This window comes from Mastacembelus armatus, chromosome 17 (genome assembly GCF_900324485.2).
Source record: "Mastacembelus armatus chromosome 17, fMasArm1.2, whole genome shotgun sequence".
NCBI classification, from domain to species: Eukaryota; Metazoa; Chordata; class Actinopteri; order Synbranchiformes; family Mastacembelidae; genus Mastacembelus; species Mastacembelus armatus.
Window position 1 is genome coordinate 21,572,403 of NC_046649.1, and position 27,861 is coordinate 21,600,263.

General features: G+C 41.2%; 1 protein-coding gene across 2 annotated transcripts; it reads right to left on the reverse strand.

Annotated features, from left to right (window-relative positions):
- Positions 1-187: 187 nt before the first annotated feature.
- Positions 188-27,685, reverse strand: LOC113134529 (enhancer of polycomb homolog 1). Of its 2 annotated transcripts, XM_026313957.1 has the most exons (15): positions 27,335-27,685; positions 24,461-24,550; positions 15,746-15,905; positions 11,907-12,052; positions 11,441-11,647; positions 10,042-10,190; positions 9,564-9,711; positions 9,237-9,401; positions 8,558-8,647; positions 7,776-7,924; positions 6,477-6,922; positions 3,949-4,070; positions 3,693-3,831; positions 2,487-2,847; positions 188-1,772 (listed from the first exon to the last, which is right to left on the reverse strand). In XM_026313957.1, exons 3-15 carry the CDS (start codon positions 15,843-15,845, stop codon positions 1,700-1,702), a joined length of 2,295 nt encoding a protein of 764 aa, XP_026169742.1. In that variant the 5' UTR covers positions 15,846-15,905; positions 24,461-24,550; positions 27,335-27,685; the 3' UTR covers positions 188-1,699. The 2 variants fall into 2 exon arrangements, with proteins under 2 accessions (XP_026169742.1, XP_026169741.1); XM_026313956.2 differs by lacking the exons at positions 24,461-24,550; positions 27,335-27,685 and adding an exon at positions 22,704-23,126.
- Between the last annotated feature and the right edge of the window lie 176 nt (positions 27,686-27,861).

Consider the following 27,861-nt stretch of genomic DNA (forward strand, 5'->3'; position numbering starts at 1 on the left):
TAATGCCCTGGATTTTTATTTCTTTTTGTGACAATTCAAGAGGATTCTTAGTCTTTCCCGTGTGTGTGTGTGTGTGTGTGTGCGCGCGCTGAAAGGGTCTACAAAAAAAACGAAACAAAACCTCATGAGTGGGCCATTGGAATGGGCATTGGGATTGTGGTACAGACAAAGAGAAACTACAAGTAGCCTTGTTCAGTACCAAACTCTTCACAGAAGAGAGCGATTTTTTAAAAAGTTTTTTATTATTTTGAAACCTTTTTTCCCAAATGAAGGCACCCGATAACTTGTGGTTCATGGCCTTTCAGCCTTCTGGAGTTTCTAAAAGTAGAGAAAATTGTCTTTTTTTCAATGAATACATGTTTTCTTTCTTATGTAGAAGCTGGAATGATAAATGTCAGTTTTTTTTTGTTTTTTTTTTTAACTCCCATAGAGTTTTTTTGATCAACAAGTAACAAAAGAATGAAGTCTTCTGTGATTAAAGTTAAAGTAAAATAAACTGGGCCATACAAAAATATTTTTTTTAAAAATGAGGGGAGGTGAGGGAATAACCTTTGAGAGAAAAAAAGTAAATTAAGCCACCTGGTGCAAACCAGATGAAAATCATATCAAAGCAGCATCAATCAATTTAAAAAAAACAAAAAACATATTATATACATATATATATATATATATATATATATATATATATATATATAGTGCTTAGATACGTCAGAAGCAGCAAAGTCTTCTGGGAAAGTCTCCATCCCCATTGTTTTGTTACTTGTCTCAGGAATAATATACGTATGGAAGAGCTTTGTGGAAAATGAATAACCCACTGACAAACTGATGCCTACAACAAATTCACACCTGTTTTCTTCTACTGCCCTGCACCTGAATCTGAATGAATGCATGTCTCCATCGATTCAACATGACACATGGGAACATTGTGGAAGAACGCCCAACAAAAACGGGTGACCTCCTGGCCATGTTCACAACATCCAAAAAAATACAGAGTTTTTTTTTTTTTTGTGTTTGATTTTTTTTTTTTTTAATCTAGCTAAACACTGACTACTGCACGGGGGAACCGGTGGGGGGGTACAGTGTATAAAAAAAGATAAAAAAAATAAACAAAAAACCTTTTGTAAACACGGCACAATAAATAGATCAAACAGCAGGTTCCGCACCATGCATGTGATGACATACATTTTTTCTGTGGTACAACTTTCACACCTCATACTCGCACCAGTTGCAGTTTGTCGTTTTCTCTTTTTAATTTTGATTTTTTTTAATATCTCGAGTGCAAAACATCACAAATGAACAATTCTGTATTCAAGTAATGTTATATACAAGAAGAGGGGGTGGGAAGGGGGGTATTACAAATATGCAGTACTGTACATATAATTGCCATATTAAGAATTTACAGATGATCTCTTATTAACAGTAACAAATAGGGAAATGGGGAAGAGAAAAAAAAAAAAAAACTGTACGAGACGAGCATTGCAATTAAGTCCCAAAACAGTTGCCATGGAAACCCAGCCTTGCCGTGCTCATTCCGCCACCAATTGCATTCACGACTAACGAACGATGCATAGCACCTTAAAAAAAAAGAAAATAAAACAAACAACAAAAGAAAAAAAAAAAAAAACGGGGGGAAAAAACAAAACAACAAACAGAAACAACAACAAAGGAGTCCCGCTTCCCCCGTGCTGCATACGGGAGGCTACGTAACCTCCATGGCCACTGTGTTCTCTGATAGACTGTTTAGTGCTGGCTTGTCTTGCTCATGATTCTCCCTGAGGACAGAAGACGACAAAACATAGTAAGACAACGTTGGTAACAAGCAGCTTCACAGCAGATTCATGTATGTACAATCAGCCACTTCACACAGACACTTATGATTCCACTGTCTCATAATGTAGAATTACATTTGCGTTTCTGACATGGCAAATAGTCCATGGGCATTTTTACTGCAGTACTGTTTTCAGGTTGCTTAGAAATCTTAAGACATTTACTCCACTTCGTTACAGCCGTGCAGACATTTAGCTCCTAAGCAGCTGGAGAATAATGGAAACAAAAGCAGAACGTGTGACTGGCGTTACATTTCCTCAACATTTAATTGAAACCCTTTTTGCCAGTTAAGGAAACCATCAGCTTTGGCAAGGCTTTTACCATTCTGCTTTACAGGCACCACTTAAAGTGATATTTATCACCTTAACAGAAGCAAAACTGCCTGGTCTTTTGCTTTGTTATTCTAGCATCAACATATCTGGTATAATCTGCTTTCGTACAAAAGAGTAGCACTGGGCTAAATATAGTCTTTTTTTCTTTTGTGATACTGTGATGGTCAGAGGCAGTTTATGATTTCTGTCTATGGAGGACATGAACAGGATATTTCATTCAGTGCACCAGTGAATACCAAAGTGGATCTGTCAGTGAGGCAGTTTCCACAATTAAAGTGTCCTCATGGGTGGAACAGCAGAAACCACCTTCCCCCTGGGTTTTCTCACCTGGGCACTATGTCCAGCGGTGAGGCTGAGGCCGTTGTGACCTTGGGTTTCTGACAGTTGGCGGTTGTGTGGGCGAACTTTAAGGCGGATGTTGACATGGTGTTGCTCAGAGTCCGGGGGGTGTGGACGCGCTTGTTGCTGGAAACACCCAGACGGTTGCCCAGCAGGACCTGAGTGGTGGCGGTGTTAGTGGTAGTGGTGTTGGCAAGGTGAGCAGTGCCGTTGTTGTTACTGGTAGCAGAGGTGGAGCTGGTGGTGGTACATGGGTGGAGCAAGGTGGGTGTTGCGGTAGTGGTGGGAGGAGCTGGGGCAGCGGGGGACGGGGACACTGTGCTCGAGAGGTGCAAGCCCTTGTAGACACCTGAGGGGTCAAAAAGAGGCATGGGGTGGGGGTGGGATTTGGAGATGGAAGATTTTATTATAAAGCTTTTGTTGGGAGGGGAGGAAATAAAAGTCTGTGATTTATGTTGGAGACGTGAAGAAATGAAGATCCACCATCACAACATTAAAATAGCTTAAAGCTGCATCCTTTTCATCTTGTGATTGAAAGTAATCGTTTTCAATCAGCAGTAGCTGTTGGGACCGTGAGCACAGGTTCAAAACAGCTCAATACGGACCCCAACTTTAAAACATAATGTGCAACACATTAAACATGTAACCTGAGGGAGAGGATCTTTCCTTTACAGCATCTAAAATTCATTAAAATTCTTTCACAGATAATCACCGACACTTTCACTTTTCAGTAGTTTTATCAGTGGAGAACAGATCCTCGGAGCACAATAATCTCACTTTCCCCACTTATCTCCCAAATCCTGCTGCCTGAAACGCCTTCAGTTGTTGGGGTTAGTGCTGCAGGTTTGGATCCATCTGCTTTGTGCTGTTATCTGCGCTCTGTGCTCCCCATTACTGGTTTTAGGCAGTAATCACTTCACCCTCATTGTTTGCTTTGTCTGTTCAGTGGCACTATGCACTTTCTACACTCAGGTGAAATGCAAAAATTTGACGTGCTTTTAGTTTTTCTGTCAAACCACTTTTGTATTTGTTTTCTAAAGTTACTTTTGGGACAAAAAAGTGTGTCGCTCATCGCTGTGGATGGCAAATAAACTGCAGTTTAAGATTTTGGGGTTTTATTAAACAGTTTTTAAAAGCTTAAGTCTGCAATGAGCATACTGGCCCTGCCAGAAGTCGTCTTGGGGGCTGTCATACCTGAGGGGGAGAGGACACCATTGACTCCACCTCCCAGGGCTAGCTCCTCCTTGGTTTTTAGAGCCAGCAGTTGGTCAGCGGTGACAAGGGCTGAGGCGGCGAACTGAGCGCTAGCCTGGTCCAACGTGTTCGCCAGGCTCTATTAGGCGAGAGGACAGTGGTAATGGTCAGTGCTGAAAAGCGATGGACGAAGACCTGAAAAGTGAGTCAACAGAAAAAATGAATGTCTGCTGCTGGCGTCAGCCCCGACACTGACCTGTGTGCTGTTGGCAGTGGTGGTGGTGGTGGTTTGCTGTTGCAGCTGGATCTGTTCCAGCTGCTGTTTCTGCATCAGGGCCAGCTGCTCCTGATGCTGCTGGTACTGTTCAGCTGTCAAAGCTGAGGAGGACAAATGTTTGTTACAGCAGGTGCAGATTCCTATCATCACATACATGCTGGAAAAAAAAATGCAGCCTGTAACAACCACATGGCTTCCCCAACAAAAAAAAAAACAAGCAAACATCCATTTTTATTAAATATTTTTCCAGTTGTAGAGAAGACCTGCTACTGCCTTGAGCGTACTTACTCAGAATAAACTCACATTTCTCAACCATCAGTATAGTTGGAAAGTAACTTCTCTCTGTCATAATACCACACACAGGACACATGATTTGCATGACAATGCAACTAACATGTTACAGCGGCAGCTTCTGGCTCTTCATGTGTTCGGACACACCTGCTGCAGCAGCCTCTCACAATCTGGCAATTCCCACAGCTTATAACAGATCATCACCTTCACATCAAATCCTCAGAAGATTGATTTCACAAACACATACATTTCATCTTTAATGCATGAAGCTGTGTGAACCTACTGTCTCTATTAAACAGAACTGCAACACCACTTAGGTCCCTGCACAACAAATGTGTCCCATGTCTTTTGGGTGAACGATACCACACTTCAATCAAGAGTGTGTAGTTTGTGGTTTCTGTTAAAAGTAATTCAGCTGCATAATTAAGCTTGTAGTCTGACAATGAGATTGCACTGGTGTGTTTGGTCGGGTCCTGCAATTACAAGAGTTGGATTCAAAGAGATGCTCCAGGTGGTTTGACAAACTTACAAGGGCTAAAAACTGCAATTACATGCACTATAATAAACCAAGCTACTTCCAGTGGCTCTTGTGGTACACTTAAAATATTCCAGCCTTGGTTGAATGATGGAATGCTGTGAAGGAAAGTCATCTGATTACCAAGAAGCACGTGAAGACATTTGTTTGATTTAGTCCTATAAACACATCAAAGATTTGCCCTTGTAAGCTGATTTCTGTCAGACACCTGGTTCCTTGTGTGCACTTTAAAGTTACTTCCATCAATAGCCTTATTTGCGTCTCAACCATTTAGCCAATAAATAACAGTTTAGGTCTTTCTTCACTGGCTGTCTATTGATTATGCAGTCCTATTCCCACCTTTGAAGGTATTACATGACCTTGCGCCTCAGTTAGTTATTCCCCGTGAGCCTTTCAAATCTACTTCACAGAATCCCGACTCCACGTCACATCTCGTCCTCTAGCACCAACTCAATTTGAAACACACTTCATGCTTATTTTAATGCAACCAGCCACCATGTTGTTTAATCAAAATGCTGCACGTATTCATTCAACACTGCTACAACCTACTTCTATACCTGCTCCCTGCAGACTTTGAGTACTGTATTTATCCTGCACAGAAAGATGCATTAGAATGTCTTAAAATATACACGTCCTTTAGTTTCTTTAGGGTCGATCAGTTTTTCCACCTCATCCAACAGTTATTTTTCCATGCACGTCAAAACATACACAACTCTTGTAACCTGCTTGTAGCAACATGAAGACACCTGCCGCCTGACTGCCCTCACAGTAACACCACCAGGGACCCTGTGGCATTTAGTTTGTATTCAACGCTCCATGCCTGTGTCCACACACCCGAACAAATCCTGTGCATCTCATGAATTTATTTATTAAACTCAGCTTTAATTGACACCTTGTGGACTAGGTGGGTGGGAGGTGATGCAGTGTGAATGCCAACCATAAAAAAAAAAAAAACAAACTTTGACAATGCTGCTGGAGGACAGAGCAGACACTGGTCCTTCAATTGAAACCATTCCAGAAAACAGTAAATCTGTTACTCCATTAAAAACAGAGAAGCAGTAAAGGCAATCCAGCAGGTGTGTGGAGTCTGAACAGTTTTCAATGTACAGTTTCTCTTAAGTAGCTTGCCCCTTAAAGGCTTCATCCAAATTACTAATGGCATCCATCATCTCCCTGCTGATTCTTAGTAGTAGCTTGACAAACTCTGAATTTGTGCACCCATGTGTTAGTGCAATCAGGAGGAAAATTTCATTTAGGCTGCTTTAAAAAAAAAAAAAATCTTAACAGCAATTAGTCCTTCCATTATCTGCTATGACTTACTACTGAAAAACAATCCGAACCAGAACTGATTTTTCAGAGTAACTTTTACAGACACACAACCGTCCTCAAATGTCACTTTTTTAAAAGTTTGTCAGAAAATTTCATCACCATAACTGACAGCAGAAATCTTGTTTGTAGATATTTTAAGGCCCTTTAAGGACTATTTCTGTCTTTAAATAAAAGACGTGTGCATCTGTACTCATTGTGTCTTCAATAGCATGTTTCTGAAATTAAGTTGCTCATAGCAGAAGTGGCGCCATTGCCCTGAAAGTCCAATCTGCCATGAGCAGAAACATTTACACAAACAGCACTTGACAGAATTTATCCACAAGGAGTGTTTGCATGTGGCCAAACCACTTACCAGCAATGGGTGCGGGTGCAGGGACAACCCTGGGTGGGCGCTGAGAGCCATTGGGCTGTCCCCCAGCTGGGGAGGCAGATGCTGGGCGCTTCATGCCTCGGCTCAACCTCCTAAATAGCGGGTGGGCGTTATCCAGTTCATGTAGTGGTAGTGTCCGTGGTCTAAAGTGCCTCCATCGGCACGACTTTATGTTCAACAGTATCTGACTGAGGTCCGTGGACGAGGGAGAGGAAAGAGAGGGGCTGAAGGAGGAGGAACTTCTGTCTGAGGTATTTGTTTCTGAGGTACTGGCAAACTTGACTGTGGCCGGCGAACGTGAAGAAGTAGTAGTAGTAGTGGGGGGAGGAGGAGGAGGAGGAGAGGGAAGAAGAGGCAGGTCGAGTATCTCTGGATCCAGTCCATGGAAAACATTGTCATAGTCTGTGTATGCCCTGTCCAGCAACACCCTAAGAGAGGAGAGGAGGGTCAGGTCTTTAAGCACAGGCTGGTTAATTATGACACCTAATCATTTATCTGGCATTTGATTTGAAAAGATTTGAAAAAAAGAAGAACTTGGATATAAAAAGAATTGTATGCCACACAGAGCAAACTGGTCAGCGGCTCATTCCACAGCCTGTGCGTAAACACAGAAAACCCACCATCACCCCAGTGTTTGTCTGGGATTGTGGGATTTCTAGAAGATGCTGACCAGAAGTCCTGTGGTGCTAAAAGTCTGTTGTAGCAACCTGTCAGTTATAACATCTAGGAGACAAAAAGCTGCTTTAGCCTGTCACACCATCTCAGAAAGCAGAGGAAGAGACAGCTAGTCAAACTGCTCAAAACTGGCAGAACAGAGGGGACGATTAGGTCTAGATGCACATAAGGTGACCCTTGAGTCTTATTTGTCACAGAGCCCTGCCCTTTTACCTTGACTTCTGCACCATTTAGGATGTGATGATACAACTGGGAAACGCTGAAAGATGCGTGAAAAGGCCAATAAAGGCAGAGGAGCCTACAACTGCCCATTATTGGTGAAATACAGTAAATGCTAAGCAGAAGAATGAATCTGGAGAAGCACAAAGTGAATGCTAAGCAGAAGAATGAATCAGGAGAAGCACAAAGTGACCGTACATCAGAACAGATGAGACAGTGGAAGAAAACAGGCTGAAAACAGCCACAGACTTTAGCGCCATCACGTACTCAAGCAAGAGCACTATGGTTTAGTACTAGCTTGCTACACGTCCGACACAGCATTATACGAGCCACTAACAAGGTATGTATTTAATCAGTGTAATGTATGGTAACATGAGATTAACCGACCTGCCACCTCGTCCCACACGTCGTCGAGCCATGCCCAAACACCGTCGCGGCACAGTGAGTGTTGTGAGACTGTAGCGAAAGCGAGCTTCTGCCAAGCCGCCCTCCGAAGGACCACACCACGGCCAGCTCCCCACACGATCCTGACGAGCCTGGAGAAAGAAGGGATGCTGAACCTCATCCATTTCACTTCTCATGTCTCTGATGTTTGCAATAAGTTTCTTTTGCTCCTAGTAAACAGGTTGTGCACTGGACTATGTACTTCTACAATAAGTTTAATATGTAGAAGTAGGCAAAATGAATTGATTTTCAACTTTGGAGTGTAGGATTTTATGAATATCTTAGTGTTCTGCAATTTGAATTTGTTTGTTTTTAATTGTCTTTTGTGAATTAGTGAAATTGTGTGTACCTGCCCAGTGACTGCAATGATTGCACAAACACTTCTCTAGGTGAACAATAACTTAATTGTCAAAACTTCCCTTTAGCCATGTGCCAATTACTTACTAAGCTCTGAATTCACAGAGCAATACAGCAGCTCAACATGGATAACTATTCCTGTTTTAACGAGAATGCAAACAGCATTAAACAGACCCTGCAGTCTTGAGGTGGAGCAGGGACCTGATAAGGTTGATAATTTATTTCTTCAGAACTACTGGACTGACCCAGGGCATTTTTCCCATAAATTCCACCACTATAATGAGGACTTACATAATTTATTAGAAAATGTGAAAGTCTAATGTACTCTGTTTTATACAGGTGGACAACCAAAAGGTTATGATACTTACAGCATAATACTGGCAGCCTGCCTTCCGGCGAAAGGCATAGGCACCATCTGGGTCGCTCTCCTCCTCTGCTTCTGATGAGCCTGAGTGCAGCTGTGGACACAGAGGTCAGAGGTCGATCTAAAGTCAGGAAACTAGAGAATTTATAACACTTAAGCCAGAGGTTTCCAAGACAATCATCTAATTAGGATTTGTAATTTTCAGTGCAGTTATCAGGGCAGAGTGCAGTGACAGAAGAAGAACTTGTCTTGAACTTGAGTTTCAAGTCTTTGAATTCAAGCAGAGTTCACTGTTGACAATTTTTGTTCTTAGGTCAACTCAGGTTTTAAGGTTCTATTTATATTTCTCCTTCAGTTCTCCTAAACTTTATGAATTGACCTGTGCCAGCTTACATACTCACTAACCAGCTAACAGCACATGCAGGAAAATAGAAACCTTAAGGAATTTCTTTTAACTCAGGTCTCAACTTAACAGGCCATAACACTTCTCGCCATTTTTACTGTAACAAATCATGTTTACCCTCAATAATAAAAGAGCTAATACACAAAAGTAAGTAATGTTGCACAGAGAAGTTACTTGCACATATTAAATTAAAAAAGTGAGACAAACGGTCATGCATGGTCTACACAGTGTACCTGGGTCTTGCTTCGATGAGCATCCATGTTTAAAAGTGTGCATGTACCTGGGAGAAGGGCTCGTCATCTGAGCTGGGAAAGTCGTACTGGTTGAGGTCCTTGGCATTGAAGACAACAGGACCTGGGTGATGGGGAGTGCCCGATGACAGAGGAAGTACTTTCTGCTTCTTCTCGTACTTCCGTTTCTGCCGAGGAACTTCCATCTTCTCGGGCTACAGTATGAAATAAGAGATTATGAGACTTTAGAGCACAAAAAAAAAAAAAAAAAAAAAAAAAGCATGCTTGTGATGTTTACAGGGAATTTCTTTTTACACTTTCTCAAGTTATGCAAACTTGGAGTATAGAGAATCAGGTTCATGGAATAAAAGCCTCACCTTGGACTTGTAGTCCTTGAGGTCCATGTGGTCCTGGTGTCGGTACTGGTTGGTGAGTGGGACCAGGGGAATGATCTGCGGCCTCACCAGCGCTCGTTCAGCCAGAACTTCTGCCATCACCTCACCACCAAAGTCTGACATGACATTTCTGGAAAAGAAAAGGGAGTATATACATATATTAGCCAATAGAAGGATTCACTACCCAAAGTGTCCAGCTGTCTACACATTTCAAACCATTTCATTTGACAGAAACCTTCTCCCTTATATGAGATCAATGAAAAATCTTTTGGGAACCACTTATCAGATAGCACAACAGGGTACACACTGAGAAAAGAAGCTTTAACTGGTTTCACACTTTGAGCAGTCAGTTGACTTCTTCCTTTACAACGTCACTCTGCTCTCACCACCCTGCTCTCAAACTGCTTTGTTTTATTCCTGTATTAATGTAGTACTTATGCAGCCTGAGGGGTAGGCTCACCTCTTCTCAAAGATCTCCAATGTGAGGTGCAGCAGCTCTCTCTTGCTCTTCTCCCTCCTCTTGATCATTTCCAGGATGGTGACTGCTCGACTGAGATCCCTGCGCAGCTTCAGCATCTTTTCGTAGGACGCCTCGTCATTCTTTCGGTTCTGAAGAGTGAACAGGTATAAAAGAAAAACATTAACCCAAAATACCTAATAACTATGAAAGAGCCAGCAAAAATATTTATAACAGGATATTTAACATGACACCGTTAAAAACAATAGGTTAAACCAATAAAATTAACAGCTTTATGCTGCTCAAAGGTAGTGTTTCACAGGTTTTAATGAAGCACTATTTTCTGCACCTATGACTAAAAGGATCAATTCCTCAAATGACCACTTGGTGGCATATACACCCTTCACATTATTTTTACGGGGCAATAGAAATTTTACAGAGCCAGTGTTTGCACTATGTTGAGTGCAGTTAAAAAAAGAAAACAGAAAGTGATGGGCTAGGTAAATGTGATGTAGGGGCAGTGCTTCTCAGACTGGTCACTGTTGTGTTGGGAGGTTCTTTATGCATCTGTTTAGTAAGATCATACATTAATGTATGGTGTTTTTGCAGTGTATTTAAACATTTCTGATCAGAGACTCAAGCCCACCCCCCACCCATTAACTTTAACTTGCCTCTGCTACACCCGATAATGGAGAACATTATATTACACTGAGCAGCTCAGCTCATTGAGGACAAACAACACACTAAATCTCACACTTCACCCTTTAATTTTTTTGTCAGGACAAACAGCATCAGCAAATGATGTATACACTGTCACAAGGCTCTGTGCCAACATTACACACTTGGCAGCCTGTGATGCAGCAGAAAGTAATCACTGTGCAAAGACTATTTCATGCCAGAAAGAAGCCTGCTAAGGTGACAAGGTTTTTCCCACAAAATTATGTGAAGACCATTTTTGCCCCAGCAGTAGCTCCATTGCTACAGAATAAACTAATGACTGGTTGGATTGTACAACAGCATATATTCAGCATGTTCCCTGCAAGAGTAAATATTTATTCTTTAAGCAGAAACCCACTCCCCCTTCTTTTTATGAGAAATGACTGTCTACACATGCTGAAAATAAAGGTGCTTTTGTTGTGATCTCTGTTCTACAACAGTTGAAGTGAATCTTAGATAACATCAAAAACCCCAGAACACAACCAATCCATGCATGATAGCACCATAATTAAAACCAAAGTCTACCTGCCAGTTCATTTAAAAAAGCAGATACACAGACAATTTACTGTGATGACATTAGCAGTAATAGGAACCAGAAGTACAACTGAGGTATAGCAGGGACCGTAACCAGGTTGATACTGGAGGGAGAAGCTGCCAATGGAACTGTGAGTGAAGGGGTACCAACCTTCCTGGTTTGCATCTTCTCCGTGCGCCGTCGGAAGGCTACGTAGGGATCACTGGTGCTGGAGCCATCCCGTTTCTCCTGCTTCACATTAGGGATGAGCGAGTTGGCCTTGCTGTTTTTCCTCTTGCGGCTCCAGTAGTCGAAGACCTCCTTGATGAGCTCATCGTCCTCCTTCAGCAGCAGCTTGGCCTCAGGAAGACTCACCAGCTAAGAGGAACAGACAGATGTTGCATTTGAAGACCTAACATTTATTCACGAAGTGGTGCCAGTGACAAATCCATTGTGAGGGGCGTTTATGCTGATGTTGTCTTACCATAAATGGTTTCTATATTGTGTTACCAACTGTTTAATACAGGTATCACTGTTTTTCAAAAGCTCATTGTGAATTGGTCTGTAACAGGTTTCATGGGTCTTTCTTCACAGCTGGCTGTATTTGGGGGCAGATGTAGACACAAACAGTGCTGACCTGCTGTCCACTGCCTTTCTCCAGCCGGTCAATCATCTCCTCAAACTGCAGGAAGTTAATTTCCATCTTCTTTTTCAGCTTGTTGACGAACGCCTCGTCGTCCAAGTCCAGGTCATAATCGGGCTGCTCTGTGTCCAAGCTGAAAGCTGCAAGAAGATGGAGTAGAGGAATCAACTTTACACAGAGTGAGAATGAAACTGCTTTTTTTCCTTATACTGATTAGAACAACGTAAGAAAGGTTATTAGATGACTAATACTCAGAAGCTATTGCATGTAGCCTGCTGTCATCCTCCCATTTACTGGCACTGCCCTTATGTTTTAAAATTGCTTGTACATTTATCCAAAGTGATGTGAAGCGAGCGGGTCAAAAGAGGAATATCAGCAAACAATCACAGGATGAGGAATGCACATTTTGGTGCTTATGAATCTGTTTAAATACCACTGATCAGAATTTGAGAGTAAAAAATTAAGATGACATTACATTCACATCGTCTGACACAGAACCTCAAAGTGATCAGGCAAACATTCCTTCTCTACAGCAAACCCACTGAAATTTAAAATTCAGCTTAATTGGTCTGGCACTGCCCGAAGGCACTGCATGCAGCATTACAATAAAGAAGCCAGTTTCCAACCGAGTTCATTCAGCATCACTGCTGAGCATTTACTTTGAAATACCACACTTTGTATGAACCACCACTATTAGTTAGCTCACACAGCAAAACTCATCCATCCATCAAAATAAAAAAGAAAGCAGAAAAAAAAAAAAAAAAAAAACCAAAACAAAACAAAACCAAAAACCATTTCCATCTATTGGCTAGCATGTCTCATAAAACCCACAGCTCACAAATCCAGTGTCATTGTTTTGCAGTCAGATTAAAAATAAAGTTCCTCTTTGTGCTGTTAAATGAAAAGTTTAGATGTACAGAAATGGTTGCTTAGCAATGTGACCAGCAAGGCCACTCGGTTATTTAACATTCAGTGTTGGTGTGCAGCCATGTCATATTTTGCATGTACTGAGATACAGACAGTACATCCTCTAATCATTAACGCTGTACCCACCCACAGAAGCAAGTTACCCACCTACACAGGTGTCCATATTTTGAATTCATCATTTAAACATTAAGTATTTTAATCACGGTTTCCAGCTCTGCTGTGTACCTCATCAAAATGCAGCCCAACACATATTCATACATAAACTGTTCTACTTTGAAATACAAGTCTAAGCATAACATTTGCTGCTGTGCTCTTCGCAGACATTTGTCCTGCGTACATCACAACATACTGACATTATATCTGGGAGGTCCATCTGAAGGAATGCGTTTCAATCTAAGGCTGAGGACACTAGATGATTTCATGCCCGATTTGCCCCGTTCAGTGAACGTGGCCCAATTCCTGGTTGGTTAGCGATTATTTGTCTCAACAATCCTCACGTGTGTCGTGTCAACACGATTATTTTACTGCTCACGTGCAGGTTGGAGCTTACATCGTAAATATCAAACGTTCTATCTTTACGATTCCTGGTCAGGGAATGTCCAACGGATTGCCCACAGTAGCCAATGAGAGCAAGCACCCTGGAAAACATCACCAGCTGGATGTTGTTGACCTTTATGTCACACAAACATGTTAGCAAATAAAAAAAAAAAAACAGCACCAAAAGCATCGCTAGTAAGACATGTTTGGTTGAATCATGCCAACAACACGAGTGTCTAACATACTGTACAAGACAATGTTACAACAATGGGGCCAACAATGAAAAGGCGTGCATCACAAAGTCATGTGAGTTTATGTGAAATCTCATCTGTGTGGAATCGCCAACATGAAATCATTACAAAAAACGGCAGGTTTGTGGTCTCCTGGTCTTGTTGAGTCCTCTAGTGTGTGTTCAGATGATCATAACATTAATAATCGATCGAAACTATCCTTATGTCTGTGGTCTCCCGTGATTTTAAAATCGTCCCCAGCCTTAGTCAAGTCCAAAATACAGCACAGTGGTTTGTAATACTGAAAGACAGGATTCTCCAAATGATCACAGTAGCAACAGTTTTCCAAAGCATGAATACAATGTTCATATTATAAAACAGCCCACCAGGAATGTGTGCTTACATGTGCATGACTGGCCACAGCATCTCACCAGCTCTGACCAAAGCAGAACTGAAGCTGCAATGAATATGCAGGTGACAGCTGAGAAAACAGGGAGTGTACAGTACAGCATACAGTGACCTGAATGACAGCAATATTACCACGCATTATTGGATAAACACCCTTAAAACGGTGCAAGAGCACAAAGTTGGAAGGACTTTACTGTTTACAGTGGAGAGAGGGTATGCTTCAGGTCAGCATACCCAGCCACATGATTATCGGACAAGCAAAAACACGCAGTAGGTGTGCCATGCCAAATGATAGCGGAGTGGAGAGGTATTCTCAAAAGTCTTTGTTCATCAATTCAACATAAGCTACAAAACGACAGCCCACTGTTAACCAGAACAAGCCCATCTAGCACCAGCTTGACACAAAGGTTAGAACACACTACATGATGATCAGCCCTAATTACAACTGTTACAGTACAACTGCACTTTCTGACAAGTGGAGGTAAGTGGACTGACATGAGAATAGCCTGGTGTGAGCATTCACTGTTATTGACAGAAAAACCATAAAAACACTCACTCACTCCAGTTTAGGGCTTCAGGCTTTGCCTTATATTTCAGTGACCAGCAAAAAAAAAAAAAAAATCAATACCCTTCCATTCTGATTTTAATTAAAAGAGAAATCGCTTTCATCTCGGGCTGCGATCAAGGTGACTGAGTGTGACAGGTGGAACATATGGTTACTGACAGGAATTAAAACAGCAAGCTCCGTCACCCAGGCAATCATATTTGTTTTTGATTAATTCAGTATCAGTGTGTGCACACAGTGATTCCTGAAACGGATTTTCAATTTGTATCATCTAGCACCATGTGAAATCATAGTAGGTTTACAGTTGAATAAATTGCTTACATAAACGGAATAACAGGGAATGACAAAATGGATGGTATTTGTAGAATCTGTTCCACATTTCAGAATGTGCAGACCTCTGAGGAAAACCTAAAATTAGTTTGACAGCTATTTGACAGGACAAAGCATTTGTCATTTCAGCGTTCAAATGGTAAGTGCCTGAGTTTAAGGTACAGCAAATTCCTTTTCTTTGAGAAAACAGTCAGAGCGACCAGTTGTGAGACAGACATGGTTTCCCTACTAAGCAATCTAGCAAACTCATTTTCTTTGATACCATTACTGGACCAGGCAATCTCTCAAACTCATTTGATTTGACAAATGTGACAACTCTGTTGTATGAACTGTAAAAGTTAATACAACACACGGATGATGCCACTAAACGGATGAATAACTGCCAGAAACGACAGACTCCACCCCCGACTAACAACGGACATATGGTTCATTAAACAGGTTCAGCATTTTATACACAGTTTAATTAACCTTATGTAGTTAAGAAACCTCTTCATCAACTGTTTTCACTTGCCCTTCAGGTCACCTTTGTGTTTAGTCAACACAGTTCAAGAAAACGTTTTACACACCTGTACAGACTAAAAGTTAGGTAATGGACTGGCACAGGTCTAAAGTGATGATTTACAAATTAATATGCCTCCTTAAAGTAGAGAAATGTGGAATATTCTACTTCTTGCTGCTTATAATTTTGATCAACAGCCCCTAAATGCCATATAACACATTCAGGATAATTGAGGGAAACACCATTACAATATAATGAGACAAATGAAGTCTCTGAACTGTTGCATTTAACTTATTTGCTTTCTACAACAGTATCTGCCATCAGAGAAGCCACTTACGCTGTATGTGAATTAGCTGCTTTGGCATCTTGTAGTCCCCAGGGTACAGGGAGTCATAGTAGGTGATGTTGCTCTCTGCTTCGGGGACCGGGATGACCATGTTGTCCCGCTTCTCGCCATAAACTTGCTGTGCCGAGATGGCTCGCTGGAGATGGTGTTCCTGTAACGACAACGCTGGAGGTGAGTCACACGAAACGCCGAGGACGATAGTTGTCTTTTTAAAGAGCATCCACAAATTGGACGGTTAAATATATAAACCAAATTACTTAAACGGAACATCAGAAATATTTCTCTTGAAATTGTGAAGAGGATATGATTTTTAATATACCGTATTGGAAGACTGGTGCTTAATGAGCGTGTTAGCTATACAGTGATTTTAAAATATAATTTTAAAGCAAAAATCTGGAACTGATGTGGATGCAAAAACATTTAAGAACCACTCTGAAATTATGATTTTAACTAAGGAAGACCCACTGGCATTAAGGGCATGACAATTTCTAGAAACGGGTTTTACAGACCTGACAGGATTTGCCAGCTCTCAAAAAAAAAAAAAAAAAAAAAAAATCCAAGTAGCAAAAATCAACTAGACTAAGTGCATATACCAGACAAAATGATGACAAATTGCAGAATAAAAATGCCAGGTTTTAGAGAATTTAGTGTTTGTATGACATAGTTTGTCCACCAGAGTGCACCAATATTTTACTCTGCATGTGTCTTGGTCATGTCGAGGCCTATACAACCAAAAATAAACAAAACAAACAAAAAAACATATAGGCCCCATTCTGTTTGCTAAATTTCTAATACATAAAAAACTAATCTGTTATAATCCAGTATTCATAAATGCCTAAAAATCTATATCTGGATAAAAAAAAAAATCCACCATTGGTCAGGCTATGTTGCATCAAGGCAAAAAATATGAAGGGAGATTAGGTCCACAGTCACAGCAGTGAAAGAGCTACTGATTGTAAAGCATGAATGAAACAGCTGCTGTCAATCAACTAATGCAAGAATGACTGAACTAATGTTATGATCTATTGATCAAATTGCAGCACCAGTTTGAAGTATCTTAAAATTCAAAATCTCTATAAAGAAAGGTTCTATATTTTTTTGATGATTTCTCTTCTACCAGAAAGATGCTCAGCCTCTAGAACTAGTTTGTTTTTAAAATGTAAACATCCACATTAAGTGCTTTACTAAGTACCGAGCAGCTGTGGTCCTTAAAAAAGCAAAGGCAGTTGCTGCAACAAACTAAACAGTCCAAGACCATACACCACTTAAAACCAGTTTGTGAAAGAACAAAACATTTCTCGAGGGAAACATAATATTTGATACACCATCACTCTGAGGGTGGAAAAACACACTGACTCATGCAGAAAGAAGTAAATGTACACCTACAAACTGACTCGCAGGGAAACTAATGATTATCCAGTTACACATTGAGTAACATTTGGCACCCAGACCTTATGATGATTGCTGAAAAACACTACAGGAACAAACAGGACTACCAAATAGAACAGAACCGTATTACGACATCCGATGCTAAATCCACAGTGACGGTCAAGGTTTTGAATGTTAACTCTTTCAGTTGTGTTTAGATCCTAATATTTGTAAAGGAAAAATGACTCATTGGTATAAAAATGAGAAGCAGGAGCTGGAAAGGAACACTACCATTTCAAGAGAGTGAACACTAAACAGTTTAGTCTTTAATGCTCCATCGGTTGGCCTTATCTAACCACCACAAGTATAATGAGGGGCTGCCGCTGCCAAACCTGCTAAAGGGGAATGTGCCGGAAGCAAGGCAGACAGCCTGGCTGGTTGACTAACTGGTTTGCTGGCAGGCTGCTTGTCTAATAGTTCCAGTCAGTCAGAGTAGTAGTACAGCCTTTGGCCCAGAGCTGGGCCCAAAGCCACTGGCAGGCAGTCTGTCAACAAGACAGCATCGTGCAGCTCTCTGGAGAGAAGGTGTGTGTTTATTGTCATCCATGTGGCTGACAAGAGTTGGGGGAAGTGACAATATCTGTGCCTAGGGCAAGTGGACAAGGCGGGTAAATGAGTCTTGAAGCTTAAACTAATTATGACAATGTAGAAGCATAACTAGTCTGTTGTGGTTTCACATTTCATATCATGTTATCTGTAATATACACAGGATATTCTCCTTGAATTTGCATTGACAAAGTCTTGTCAGTCAGCTAATAAATGGTCTTATAGGAAAAGAAATAATAATTTAGGCATTATTAATGCATGAATACATCTGCTTACACTCTATGGTAAAATATGGCCCATAGGGAGTTTCTATTTTATCACTGCATATCTTCTCATATTACCCAAACCTATTCACACAAAGCAAAGCAAAGCACCACTCTGGTTTTCCAATCAGTCACAACTCAGATTTATTGCTACGGAGACTGTAGTAGGAGGAAAATATATTTCTATGGACCAGCCATATATATTATATAGGTTTTCATATTTACAAGACTTTACTGCTCATGTCGTTCAGTATGTGCTACACTGCACATCGAGTTTCCTATAAGGCTTCAATGTCTGAGTTAATACTTAAAAGCTACTTAAACAGAAAAGCACCACAGCCGCACTGTAATCCTTACCATTACAGAGCCTCACGAAGAACGTTCTGAAAAACAAGTTCTTGTGGCCTCTAAGTTTCTCAGATGCAAATGAGCATAGCCCTTATATTTTGGAGGGCATTTTTCTTTTTATGGTTTCACATTACTGGAATTTTATTTTAAGACAGAGGCATATATCAGTGGGAACATAAGGACAATATATTGCTCTTAGAATAGAACCAGGTAAGTGCACCGCTTCTCACAGATACCTCCAGCAAAACTGAAGAGCAGCACTGCCAAACAGATTTTTAATCTGCATCATTGTAACAGAAAGAAACTTTTCAATGCTAAGAGGATTTCAAACATATGGTCCTTGAAGAGAAAAGGTCCCATTCTACTGCATTTAGTGCAGTCTACACCATTTAGTTTACAGCGCTGTGATATTTCATACAATTACTACCTAGCATTCACTATTTTCACTGCAAAACTACTTGAATTTCCCTTTTGGATTAATAACGTTTATCTGACCTCACCTCAATATCTTGGATTTAGACTTGAAAAAAAAAAAAAACATTTGTCCATTTTTTGTGGACAAATAAAGATGCTCATTATACAAAACAGCATAGGTATTCACATATAACTTTACTGGGTTTCCACAGTGTGTAAAACATCTGATTTAAGTTTATTGCAAAAAGAAATCAATACTGCATTATTACTCATTTTGCTAATGGCAAAATTAATAGGAGGGGGTCACTCATCTCCACAGTAAAATAAGACAGGCAGAAAAATAAACTTTCTGTGTGACTTTCAATCTAACACCATGTTGTTTGTAGTCATCTGCAACATTTTCCATCTGCTGTATTAAATCTATTTTATTGTGTCCCAGAGCAGTGTTCATCATCAGCACCATTTGGAGTTTAGGGGCGAACAGTATTTTACAGAGGCTGTTATACCTGAGGCAATGTTAACAGCACCATGTGTTCTGTTCTGCTGATCTGTTCTCGGGATGTAGCTACTAACTTAGCTAGAAGCCTTTCAGTTTTATACTCATAGCTTCCCTAAGGCTTTGGCACACAGAGCTCTTGCCCCCTTAACACATTCAACCTATCTGTAGCATTTGCTGTGACCCCTTTGCACTTCTATGCTTACATAACTTTCATGTTCCTATCCGATTCCCACTGAATGATTCCCCCCGGCAAACGCCTGAACCTCCGCATCACTGTCCTCAGGCCTCTTCTCAATGAGGAAGAAAAAAAATTACAATAAAATCAAACAGCCTTGAGCAAAAACACATCAGGTGCCAAACCTAATCAAGTGATGTGTTTGTTTTCTTTCCCAGTGATGGCCATTTGCCTGAGAATAAATAGCCTTAGATTGAGGCGAACTGTCAGAATACAGAGCATTAGCTGGTGCTCTCTCTCTCTCACTCACACACACAGTTTCTACTGGTCTTGATTTCTCACATATACACACAGGGGTCCAGAAATAGCCTTCTAAAATGACGACATCGATCACTGTCAAGCCTGCTGAGGCAGCCAGAGCCTCCTCCACCTTCTCCAGTCTGGCCCCCGACAGCTACTGTCCCAGACACTGTAAATGCCACTAAACATGATGGACAGTTGCAGGGGGCAGTGTGGTAGGGCTGTTAAGATACATAGCTACAGTACAAAGCAGTTTATAAAGTGCATGTGAGAGGATGATTTTTAACACCCAGGAAAAGTCAGGTGGAAAGTTAATGGCAGTTGTGAGATTACACTTTTGGCTTCGGCAATTTTGTGAAGTAACAAACCATGAATTGAAAAATTAATAAGGCTAGTAAAACAGAGGGTGAGTCTACAATGACACTTTTTCCTATGTAATCCCACCATTAACATAGCGAAACCAATAAATCACAATGTTCACTGTCTTCCATCCATGAGACTGGTTACGTCCCCACACTGACCACAAAACTGTCAACAGTGAAAGAAAAAGTGAGGAGAGCTTACAAAGGCAACTTTCAATTTCACAGCATGCAGGGTACACAGACTTTGGACAGGTGACATGCCCCACATTCCCACCCAGCAAGGTCACAGTGAGAAACTGGGTGCCGGCCAGAATGTGAACACACAAGTACAGGAACTGTGTCTAGCAGAGGAAAACAACAGATGCCTGTGGGTTTCCACCGCGGCTGCAGACACTGACCTGACTTTCACCCAAACGTAAACACAAGACAAAGTGTCTGGCCCAGAACAAACCAGCAGCACGTGCTGAGGGAATTTCATCCATGAAAACTTCAGTCAAGCCTTGCTACATACACATTGCATACAAATTACAAAACCATGCGCGCTGGACAGAGATTTGACTTTCGAATGGTAAGTCCATCAGCGACAGAGCAAGCAAGCCTATGCCAGAAATAGCAGCTCAATTTGCCTGAGATGAGCAGAGATAAATACTGTGTACGGTAACGCTAAATGTAAAGGTGATCTACGGTCTTAGTTCAACAGGCTGATTGGTAAATGGTATCAGACAATCAAGAAGCACAGAGAAACCAGACATTCACCCTGCAGAGTGCTAAGCTTCAAGTGGATAGTGTGAGGAGTTGGAGTGGTGGCAAGCAAACATGCAGAACTGGTGTTTTTTTTTTTTTTTTTTTTTTTGGGAAGAAGATTTTCAGACTGCTTTTCAAAATAAATTTTCACTCAGTAGTTCAGGCACTATTCCCTGTGTGGATGAACAAGTGCAGAATCACGGATGAAATTCCCAGCGGATCCCACAATACAAAAAAATAACATACCACCACTTTTACAGCGCAGACAGTTATATAAAGAATTTAACAATAACTCAAAGTGGATTTCCATCTCAACCCTGATGTGGAAATTCATAACAGATCCAAAAACTGAGTAGTTCACATGCAGCAGGCCTTGGCCCACCTCTTATGATAATATGATCATTACATAACCAAGCACTCCAGCTGAGCTGAGCACAGACTTTGAAGTGACAGCAACCCCCCCTACCCTACTCGATCTCCTCCTGAGCGCCACGCGTCGCTGGTCTGCCAGCCTGCTGTGCCATCTGACACACTGAACCCCTGACACCAAGCCTTTGCAAATGCAGAGGCATAGTAACACACTTTCAGTTAAAAATAACAGTATTCACAAAGAACGCCTGTAGTGACATTGCCTATTTATTGCCCTTATATTTAAAACAATCACGACTGCTGGATCAGCTACAAAGCTTGCACCCTTGCAGATGTCAATACCTTGTTTTGGGGCCTGGACTAAGGGCTCCACTATGTCATGCTGATTACTAGCACGAATAGAACAGAAGAACAACAACAGTAAAATTCCCATGGGGTGCATCCAGTTTACTAGCAGCACACTACATCCTACAGACAACTACAAAGCCCAGAGACACAACTTAGACAAGGAAGCAGATTTAGTTTATCTCACTAAACTTCGGAAAATTTTTAAATTTAAAAACATACAACTGCTTGAGAATCTGAGCTGAGGGTGGAGTTTAATGTTCTTATCTGGAAAAATCAAATGTCAACACCCAGAGAGATGCTTATAACAGCCACAGGTATCTGAAAAAAAACAATAAGGTTCCCTGAGCAACCTGCACTGGACAGTCAACATCCACAGGTTAGAGGTGCAAGACGGAGACTAAATAATACACCTGACAGACAGCTTCACAAGCAGGATGGTTAACCCTGAGCATTTACTGTCCAAATAATGGTTCTAGCTGTTGCAATAGCTGAATGCTGCATTACATACACACACAGCGCTGAATTACAACTCACAGCCTTCATGCAAATAAACATGAGAGACTGTTTCACATGCAGACCGGACCATAACATGACAACTGAGCGTCAACTGTGACAAGGTGCTGTGGTGCATGTCAACACAAACAAAGCGGGAGCGACAGCACATGCAGACAAACGGTATCAAGGCGAACAGGGCTGACTTTTCCTCAATGCATGGCAGCAGTGTTGACATTTCTGTCTTGCAGTGCCATAGACGCCACATATAATCTGAAATCACTAGCGCCCCCTCGCCCCGATCCTTCGCAATTACGCCAACAGAAGGTCCCGTCCTGACAGACGAGACAAAATGTCGGAATTGCTTAAGTCACGTGATTCCTTTGTACTCAGAAAATCAGCTCACACATTAAAAAGCCGACAAAACCGCACAATTTCATCCAATATTGACACAATGCGTCCCCGCTTAACGCAAACAGTCGTCCAGGTTCCCCATAAACGCCATTTGCAACAGAAATCCGTCGTGTTTCTCATGAAAAAAAAATGGCGGCCATTTTGTGAAAGCTTGCGCAGAAAAAAAAGAGGGGCGCCTCTGATCACGTAGAAATAAAAAAATAAACCAAAACACATATTTTCACATTTTCGTAAAGTTAAACCATACCGATTCCTCTTCTTTCTCCATCCCCGTAGGCATCTGCGGCACTGCCCGGTTAATGGATGCATATTCGTGTAGGTCGGGTAAATCCTCACAACGGAAGACGGGTAGTGGCTTGGAAGCGTCCAGCGCCCGTGCCCGAAACGACAATTTACTCATTTTTCACAATTCGAGATGCAATATAAATCTATCCGATCTCCTAATAATCACAACGGTACCGACTGGAGCTTTCATGGATGTTTCTGTGCGGTTAATCTCTGTTCTAACGTTCGAGTGGTTGTAGCTTGTATTTAGGGCGTCGCCAGCGGAGCCGGGGGAAGGCCCGGATCTTGGTCGCTCTCTCTCGGACTGTTTTTTTCCGACGCTCCGCTCCCTATCGGTGGTTCAGTGCGCCATGGACAACATGGCGGACATTTAAAACTCTTTTGCTGTGTTTCGCTCGGAGCGGTCCAACCCCCAGTTCGCGGACCGACCATTCCCGCACGATCCCGAGCGCTTGCGCGTTGCGGGGATGGGGGGAAGGGGGCTTTTTTTAATTTTTTTATTTTTTCGCCAACTAACTCCTCTCCACACATACACATAAATTATTGAAATAAACATTAGGCATGGCCGAAATATTTATTTTATTGTCGCAACATATGAGTTACCATATCACATATAAGCCATATGTGAGTGAAACCTCTGAATAGACAAAAAATAAAAATAATAAATCAATCAATATGAAACGGTAATTAACGATATCCGCCGCCAAAATTGATACATTAATTTCTAAATGAAGCAAATTAATTGTACATGTACAACAAAAAGTTTATGTTAAATAAAACAGGTTTTATAAAATTTGCAGCAACGTTACCAAATTTGGTGTTGACTGAGTGACTGCAATCAATATTTTAATATTTATATCAGTATTTGTTTATACAGGACCACTCGAGAAATTAAAATAACAAGGCCCATTTGTCCAAGTTTATTTTGGTTTATAACTTTCCTTTGCGTACCACATTGATATTATGAAGTTATTTTAATGGGTGTTGCCAGGTTAGAGAGGTGGGTAAAATAAATAATAATAAAAACAAAACAAGAAACTACCTTCAGGAAATACTACCCCAAATCAGTAAGACTTAAAAAAAAATAAATAACAAAATAGTTAACTGCCTGGCTTATTTTTCAATCATAACTATTAAAAAAAATGTAGCCATTAATTGAAATAACATTCAAATTGATTTTTGGTACACCTAAAATACTACTAATAAAAATACTACTAATAAAACTGCTGCAAAATAACTTGAAAGAACCACTCTGATCCACTGACCCTTGATATTAATTAAAACTGCGCACAATAAGTTAAATAAACATGTTTGATCCAGGTGAAACGCTTCATGGCAACATGTTCACCACGTTGAACAATGTCGCCCTCTACTGGTTCGACAGGCTTCTGACTTTCAGGCCACCAACATGTATGTTTGTAGTACAAAGGCAGACTGCAGCAACCATTTTCTGAATATCTCTATCCAGCACACAGTGCAGCTTTCCAAGTGTTTATGTAGTACACAGCTTGGGTGAGTCCAGCAGAGTGAAAACCTTAACTCTGACGATGCTTATCTTACTGAAGGCTGCAACTGTGGTGCGCCCATAGTGCTTTCAGATTAGGTTATTCCATGGCACTCTCTGTAGCTGTGGTTGTGCAGCATCTTAAGTACAAGCATACAGAGACTTAATTATCAAATCAAGGCTAGAATAACATTTTTCAATCATTAAAACCTTACCTGGTGAAGACATTGGGTTTAGCCAGGGTCTATCCAAGGGAACAGGGGTCTTTTTAGCACCATTAAATCCACTGACTGCATCATCAGGACCTGAGAGCCAATGGACAAGAGCAAGACAGACATTTAGCACACCTCTAGACTTTGTGTAAGACCGTTCATTTGTTGATTAAAAAGAGGTTTACAAAAGAGATGTCTGGATGGAGCAAAGACAAAACATCCACACCTGATTGTAATTGGCAGCATCTTCCCCCTCCAATGACCACACCTGCCTGTGCTCATGGTTAGTGTTGAAAGGGCTATTTCGTATAGTGAAATTCTATTAAAAAGATGTATTTATTTCCACATTATGCAAGTAGCTGTGACAGTTGAAAGCCATTTGCCTTTATTCTACCATAATGTGGGAAAACATAAGGAGAGGCGGCACACTGTGATGCCAAGTTTTGGACAGTAGTAAAGTTAAGACGGTGTATAAAACATTTCACAGAAAAGCCTGCTAATTAATATTTTAGCTTTAGCTCTGCTGGTGATGAGCTCTGGTAACAGTAATTTTGCATAGACAGTCCACTATTTTGGTCCAGACCAAAATGCCTCAACTGTTGAATGGAGTCATGAAATTTTGCAGAAACTGGTTCCTCAGAGGTCAAACCCTAATGACTTTGGTTTAGCCAAAGAATCAGATGAACATTTTCCATCCAACCAGTGAAATATTTCAACATCTACTAGGGTAATGACAAAAATGCCAATGGACAAGAGTATGTTAGCATACTGACATTAGCACCTGGACTCAGAGTCAACAACGTGACTGCAGAATGACACTTGACATCTGTGAACCTCAGGGATAAATCTGAGATATTGGCGTTTAAATTCATGTACATTTATCAACAGGGAAGTGCTCGGCTATTCAAAACGTGAAAAGAATAAAACTGAATTCTGGATTCTTCTTTGCAATTTCTCTTAAGCTCCAACAGACTGAATGAGAAGCATCTGTGAGCTGCCACCTCCAGGTCTCTACACACATATTCTTTGTGACTGTGACAGACTTGTACTGAAGCCACTCCACTGCTGTCTTGACTATATGTTTCAGGTTGATAGTGTGTTTGAGTTGATCCTCGTTCTTCCAGATTCCATCTCTGCAGAGGATTTCTGAAGTTAGCTGAGAGTGACTGTTGGGTTTTTGGTCATCTTCCTGACCAAAGCTGCTCGGCACTGGTGACCAGCTTGGCCGGATGGCCTTTATCATAAAGATCCATAGAGAGCCCCTAGGATCTTATGGTTTGGCTTTTGTATTAACTGTGGGACAGATACAGGTTAGCGTCTCAGCTTAAAAAAAAAAGTCACCTCAAGAATAATTGAAGCAAACAGGATGTGCCCATCCACAGTTTAGAATACCACAGCAGAGTTTGAATACTTCAATAATTTCATTTTTGTATTTTTAATAGATTCACTAGATATTCTAAAACTATCTTTTCATTTTGTCATGATGTGTTACTGAATATAGATCAATGGGCAAAAATGGCAATTTTAATCATTAAATTTTAATTAGGGTCTGTAGTATTTCTGAAGCAGCTGTATATGCATGTTTCTGTATAATCAAAATAATATAAATTCATATTGTGAAGACAAAGAAGCACTATGTCATGACTATTACCATCACTGTCTGCTTTTTGCAAACTAAGCATTACAACCTAAAAGGTATATTTCCCCCTTCAGCTGTACTGTAGCTTATTGCCTTAAAACTCTTTATTCACAGATAATCACCAGCTGTTGTTTAGGGGGGAAAAGCAAACGTCCAACTCTGAGCCCAGTGTCCTGTAATTATTCAAAAATGACAGGACCCAACGTGACGTAGCTTAGTTTTCTGAGTTAACGCTTGTGACCTTGACAGCTGAGCCTCTAAAAGCTCAACAAAACACACATCCATGCTAATGGACTATCTCACTCTGACAAACAGTGCATACTTTGTGTCAGCCTGCAGTGTCCCATGTGGGTGGGGTTTGTCCAACAATACCCAGAGTTTACACAATCCCAGGAAAGAGCAGGAAGCCTAATTCATTGCAACTTTCTGATTTACAGCTTGACTGGCTCGTCTGGTGTAGCAGGCCGTGGTCATTTGGTCTTCTGAGCAGGCTTGTGTCGAGAATTATTAGCTAATAATGACAGTAAAACAGCCACAGTCATCATGAGGCAGCTCTAATCATGGCTGGGCTCGGGTCTCCAAAAACTTCATCTTGACAGGGGAGGCCAAATCACTTACAAATGTCTCTCCTGCTGGTTGTAGATGCAGGGAGAGGTGGGTGTTTTAGGAGGTGAGCTACTAATGAAGGGTTTTGTGAGGGACCAGGCTTATTATCCAGACCCAAGCAGGCCAGAGCCGAGCAGTTCCCCTGGCAGACCACAGGGGCTGCCTAGAGCACAGTTTAGCCACACACCCTAAGCCCATGAGCCAGCAATGTTACATTTCCAACCAGGACGATGGAAACTCCTCATTTTGAAATCGTCTTTAAACTATACGTGATGCTCCCGTCGACTCTTCACCTCAAGTCTTCTGCAGTTTCCCCAACAATACCAAATAGCTCTGCTCTCCCACAGTCAAATTACTGTAACAACTACTGAACTAGATTTTTTTTTTGTTATATACAATGAAAAATATTCCCCTTTACCTCCATCGACTGATATCACAACCTGACCGCTCTCGAGAGCTGCCAAAGTGCTCGGGAACTTGTGGTTTTAGTGCCGAATTGCATCCAGCTGACCAGCCAGGAATTTGATTGCGTGTATGAAATCATCTGATGCCAGAAACACTATTCACGATGGGCCTTTTTTTTTTCCTCAGCAGCCACCAAGTTAAAAAAACATTAGAATAAAAATACTCACCAAGTCGATCATCCAGCAGGCGTCGGGGATTAAAATGAAAACAGGCATTTCTGCAAGTCAGAAGTATAAAATAAAAAAGCAGAAAGAGAAAAAAGAAAAACGCCAGGCAACACGACGCAGCTAGCCAGAGAGGGAGCCAACTAACGTTAACGTTAGCCGCTGCTACTTCTTCTAGTTGGTTTCATAATAAAAAAGAAAGCAGACGGAATGCCGGTGTCTGCGTGCGAAGAGCCGCTGCCCCGTTTACGTCCAACTCATCAAACCACGTTTTTCGGTCGATAAAAAGTCGGTATTTTCCTGTCGATGTAGAAACGGCTTGAAACTAGAGAGGTGGAAACCAAAGTGCTACTGTTGGGGGTTAACAACTTTGCTGTAAAAGACGGCCTGTGATTGGACAGTCAGAGCCACCAATCACCTGTGGAGAGCCCCTGGGCCCGTGACGTCACGTTCAAAACGGATCGTGATTGGATGAGTAGGTCACGGTGAAATCTGAGCATTAGCTTGTGGCTAATTTTATTTTATTTTTT

Coding starts and splice junctions, on each gene's coding strand:
- LOC113134529 (XM_026313956.2), bottom strand. CDS start 22,856: ATGAGTAAATTGTCGTTTCGGGCACGGGCGCTGGACGCTTCCAAGCCA. Junction 12,053..15,745: donor GCAGCTAATTCACATACAGC/GTAAGTGGCTTC, acceptor ATCTTCTTGCAG/CTTTCAGCTTGGACACAGAG. Junction 9,402..9,563: donor TCAAGGACTACAAGTCCAAG/GTGAGGCTTTTA, acceptor TTCATACTGTAG/CCCGAGAAGATGGAAGTTCC.